Below are 5,202 nucleotides of genomic sequence, written 5' to 3'. Positions count from 1 at the left end.
TCCTCTCTCTCTTGCTCACTTGTCGACGAAGGCCTCCGAGTAGGGCTCCGTCTTGCCGGTAGAGGCGAAGTCAGGCAGAGGCCTGACCATCACGCAGGGGGATGAAGAGCAGCACGCACCAGGCCCAGGGACGGCCCCAGTAGCCGTTCTGGACAACGGACATTCGCGTCAGGGAGCTGACACGCCGCCTCAGACAACCAGCGACCACGACATGCGACACAGACCCGGGGATCCGGTCAGAGACGGCCACCACAGCGTTCCTGTGAATGATACTAGGCAAACCACGAACTTAAATGGTCAAACATACACGTAGCATTAACATAAACATAGCAAAGTTGAACAGCAAATTACAGTTAAGGGCCCAGGCATATCAAACTTAAGCAGCAACCTTCTACTTAGATGGCAGAAATAGCACAATCAGTATAAAGTTACTAAATAAGTAGCAGAGCCAATATTCACACTGAAAACGTCCACCTCGCTCATCTGCATATAGTCAAGGGTGTCATTTCTCTTTCACACGGCTTGCGATGTCAAATATCACGACATCCCACTCAACACCGAAGCCTCCCCTGCTGGCTAGCCGCACTCACGAACGGGTAGACGACGTTGCTGCAGAGGGTGACGGACCGTGGCGTTGTAGGCCGTGCTGAGCGGGCCAGCAGCGGCCCAGCCGGCGTCGGAAGCCGCCCTCCACGCGCGCCGTGAACTCGTCCAGGTGCATGAGGAACTCGGCCGCGTACTCGTCCGCCAGCTGATGACGAGCCGACATCGTCAGTCCCGGGACGGCTGACGCCACCCGCTCAATACGCGCGCACACGATCATCTGCATACTTGGTGTCACCATCTCTGACGGGAGCGACGAAACGTGAGACGGTTTGGCTTCGGGCTGCTTGAGCATGACTGTCGCCGCCAAATGACCTCTTGTAAATCTTGCGAGCTCACGGAGGTCAGATATGTGACCCCCTGTCGAGAAAGGAATCGCCACAGTCCGCCCGCGGGAGCTCTGCTGACCAACACGACCCGATCAATGAGGGCACCGGATTGCCTCAGACTAGCAGCTGAATGACCTCGAAGCAACACAGGATTGAATTATATGACCTTTCGGTCATCGAAGCCAGCCTATAGGATTTCGTTACTGTCAGAGATTGAACTACATGACTGTTGAGCCTGGATTTAGATGGCCTGTGAACCACATCAACAGAACTTTATAACTTCGCGCCACCCAACCAAGCTGTACGATCCCCGAGCCGCCTTGAACCGACCTGTGTGACCTGTGAGTCGCCCGATATTGACCTATGTGACTTCTGAGCCGTCCGAAACTGACCTGTATGACTTCTGAGCCGCCGCGCGTGCGCAGGTACTGCTGCGCCGACTCCGCCTGGTCGATCAGCTCCCGGACGGCCTCCGTCACGTTGGTGCGGTTGAAACGCACGTGCTCCTGCAGCGACACGGTGGCGTTCTGCCCACCGGGAGGGAGAGGTCAGTTTGGCTCAGCAGTCAGAGCCACAAAGTGCGGCAACACGTAAAAAGATAGTGACACGATGTGGATCGGGAGCCTCCACTAAACCACGCAGAGTATGGCGGCTTTAGAAACAAGCCGTGGTGGCTTAGAGTTTAAGGGCGCGTCAACTGCAGTCATGCAGCGCCCATACTGCATAAACAAAAACGAACATTGTTGTGCGAGGCTATCATGAAGTGACTGATGCATTATGGACATAGGATGTGTCTAGATCAACGGTTCATCATAAATGTACAAGAACGCTTTGGACAAAGGGACGACCTTCTGGCTACACGATAGATGTATGGAGGCAGTGCTTGAGTAGGCCCTGTTGGCGCATTATCCACAGCATCCTAAACAAAGCTCTCGATGACACCACAGCAACAGTGGTCACCGTATCACTAGCGTCAACGGTCCGTGTCGAGCCCGCGGGTCATCACCAGCGAACACGACTCCAGTCCGGTTCGTTTTCTCGCGGCGGGGCCGCGGCTCACCCTCAGCGAGACGACAATGTCGGCCATCTGGTCGACCACCAGTTGCTGGGCGCCCAGGATGGTGGCCTGGTTGCGCAGCCGGTTGGCCGCCGAGCGCTCGGCCGGCGGCAGCAGGTTGGCGGACGCCTCTAGCGCGGCACCCATCTGACCCAGCTCGACGGCCGTGATGCGGTCCTCCAGCTGCGCGGTCAACGGACGGGAGGGGGTCAGCCAGGGTCAGGGTTACCACCCATGTCAGGAGTTACCATCCACCTGAAATCGCTGCCATGGCCAGGACCCACCGCTCCAGTCATGGGTCACCGGCGAGGTCAGAAGTCACCGCCCTGGTCCGGGGTCACTGCCCAGATCAGGGGATCACCGTCAAGGTCAAGATCGGCTGAGAAACAGACGGAAGAGGTCCACCCGGGCCCGGGTCAGAACTCGTCGCCACCCAGATCAGGGTTGCCGAAATTTAATAGGCAACTCGCCGCACATCCGACACCGGCCATGCCAACAGCATCGCCAGCTCGGAGATTTCAAATAATAACCAAAATTCAATTCAAAGGCCATCCACCAAGCCCTCCAGGGAGGACACCAGGAATGTCCATCAGCGATACGGGCAAAACGAGTAAAGAATGTCACCAGCTCTCGCTGAGAGAACCGTTGCCGCATGGTCGCCACAGGGTTTCGACCAGCAGCCGGGCGGCGCTCACCGTGAGCGTGAAGGCGGTGTAGTTGATGCGGGCGACGTCGGAGCGCGCCAGCTCGTACAGCTGCTCCTTACCCAGCGGCGTGAGGATCTCGACGTCGGTGTCCACCTGCAGCAGGGCCGGGTCATGCCGGTGAGGGGTTCCCTCGCGACAGGGGAGGGGGGGGGGGGCGTGACTGTCAGCGGCTTCAGCGCCAGTGGACAGGTCAGAGCAGCCCCACCGGTCTGACCAGCCCGGGCGTGAAACTCACGAGACAGGACTAGGTACGACGGATGGTCCCTGTCGTGCACAAGCGTGCGTATAGTCTGAAGCTTTGGGTGGTGGCTCGAGATTTAGGAAAATTTTTGGAAAAAGGCGCTCGCTATTTGCCCTTGACTGGAATAGCCTGCGGCCGGTGGCAGCGGTCGCGCTAAAGGTAAGACGACGTCAGAGCACAGGACAGACCGTGCCGAACGTTGCGGCATGTTATACATTCGGCAACAAACTCTGCCATTTACCTGGAGTTGCACGACCATATGGTAAGGGACAGGAGTCACCCAACGTGCACTGCTCAGACTGAGCTCTGACCTCCCAAATCCACCCATTCGAAAAGTTTGAAATACATCTTTCAACGATTGCAGGCAACATAAAAAATTGTCAACCAATGCAACACATTTCACTCCACTAACGCGTGCCAAGTGCGAGGCAACCACTTCACCGCACCAACTAATCTGCGCTCGGCAACTCTGCCTACGCATACAACCAAGGCACTGAAGCCGCCCGGCCTGTGTCTGCCTGCAGAGCCCAGCCGATTCACACCGTCCACTGGTCTGTATCCGACTCTGTGGGAAACGAAGCCCGTTGCCCGCCAACCTGTATCTGGTTGCGGAGGGCATCCAGCTGCTCGTCGATGCCCAGCTGCTGTTTGTAGCGGCCCAGCTCGGAGAGGTCGTACAGCGGCTCCAGGTGCAGCACGGTGTAGATCGACTGGTTCTGGTGACATCTCCTGCACCAACAGTAACCAGTGACGGTCATGAGTGCAGCCAGTTTCCGTCTCCAGATTTTCGCCAGCAGCTCCAAGAACCGTCACGTTGTGGACCCGCATGACTCCTAAGTCCGACGATAACATGTTAAAAAGCCTGCAGGAGCGTCATGGCACGATGACGAAGCACAGATTGACCGCGGCGTGGTGTTTTTGAAAGACTCTTTTCCCCTACAGATCATCCTTTGAGCCAGAGGTTTATACTCACTCTTGGCATCACTTAGAAGGTCGAACACACCTACACCGTGTCCCGACCAGCATATCCCCCGCTCCACCTCCGTACCTCTCCACCCCGCCCCTCTGCAGGCAGCCCCATGCCTCAGCGGGTCGGTGGAGGCATGAAGGGCCCGGCCCCTCCCCTGGTCCCCGGCTGCTGACCTGATGACGTCGGCCAGGTCGAAGCCGGTGGCGGCCAGCTGCGGCAGCAGCTCGTCGGCCGGGAAGACGGCCTCGAGCAGCGCCGGCCCGCCGGCGGGCGAGGACGGCTCGGCCAGGCCGGCGCACAGGTAGAACTGGGTCAGGCCTCCCACCAGGAACATGGCCGTCACCAGCAGCAGCCACCAGCCAGCCGAACAGGAAGAAGAAGAAGGTGGCGCTGTCGGCGGGCCGTGCACGTCATGTCCGGCCCGGCAAGAACAACCGTCACAACGGGTGTCACAGGCTGGAAAGCTTATTCTCGCAAACCACCGTCCGTGAGGCGTCACCACTGCCGAAAGGACGCCAGAACAACAGGGCTTGAGGTAAACCAGGTGCACGCTGATGTTATGTGTTGTTATGTGTGTGATGATGTTATGTGCACGCAGTACCTGAGCATACTTTAACACACAACTGGTATGCTCTGATTACAATCGCATTGCTACATTGCTTTGTTGTGAGATTAGATCGCATTACCCAGAACGCATATATGAGCACCACAAAGCATTACTACAACACATTGCTTGTGATGCCGCACGGGCAAACGAACACACTTGTTAAACTGGAATACGAAGCGAGTTGGCTGCGTTAAAACCATCAACCGACGTGGCCCTCAGCCTTCCACGGCACGCCGCTGGCACTTCTTGGCGGCGCCACACGCGGGCCGTTCAGTCCACAATAGCCCGTGTCCGTTCTCACCGCACGGCCGGCGAGACCCACGTCCAGGTAGTACGGCGGGAGGGGGGGGGGGCCTCAGACCAGAGGGGGCCCAGAAAAGGGGGGCAGAGGAGCAGAGAAGTCGCCTCACCTCAGCAGGAAGTTTGCACCGGCGCCCTTGTTGCACGTGTCGTCACCGTAGACGTTACCCGGCCGCCGGCCGCAGAGGCCGCAGAGAGCCCCATCACCAGGCAGAAGGTGACGATCAGCACCAGGCCGGAGAGGATCAGGAACAGATAGTACCTGGCGGCGCCGAGAGATGTCGCAGGTCACGATCCCGCCGGCCACTCTTCAGACAGTTTCCGCGCGCCTCGCCACGGCGGTGCACGGGGGGTGTCAAGTGCAGGGACAGCTCCGCTGACAGAAGAG

The 5,202-nt window shown here is 58.3% G+C and overlaps 1 protein-coding gene across 1 annotated transcript; it reads right to left on the bottom strand.

The window, feature by feature from the left end:
• Nucleotides 1–19: 19 nt before the first annotated feature.
• On the bottom strand, nt 20–4,255 carry LOC119114502 (prominin-1-like; the record flags this gene model as incomplete). The annotated part of the gene is made up of 7 exons (XM_037238612.1): nt 4,081–4,255; nt 3,534–3,666; nt 2,685–2,789; nt 1,993–2,172; nt 1,325–1,459; nt 657–751; nt 20–82 (listed from the first exon to the last, which is right to left on the bottom strand). Coding segments are annotated over exons 1-7 (872 nt in total), but the record flags the coding sequence as incomplete, so codon positions are not given.
• Nucleotides 4,256–5,202: the final 947 nt, after the last annotated feature.

The sequence above is a fragment of the Pollicipes pollicipes genome, unplaced genomic scaffold (genome assembly GCF_011947565.3).
Source record: "Pollicipes pollicipes isolate AB1234 unplaced genomic scaffold, Ppol_2.1 Scaffold_844;HRSCAF=968_pilon_pilon_pilon, whole genome shotgun sequence".
Lineage (NCBI taxonomy): Eukaryota > Metazoa > Arthropoda > Thecostraca > Pollicipedomorpha > Pollicipedidae > Pollicipes > Pollicipes pollicipes.
This window is presented reverse-complemented; position numbering and strand designations above follow the sequence as displayed.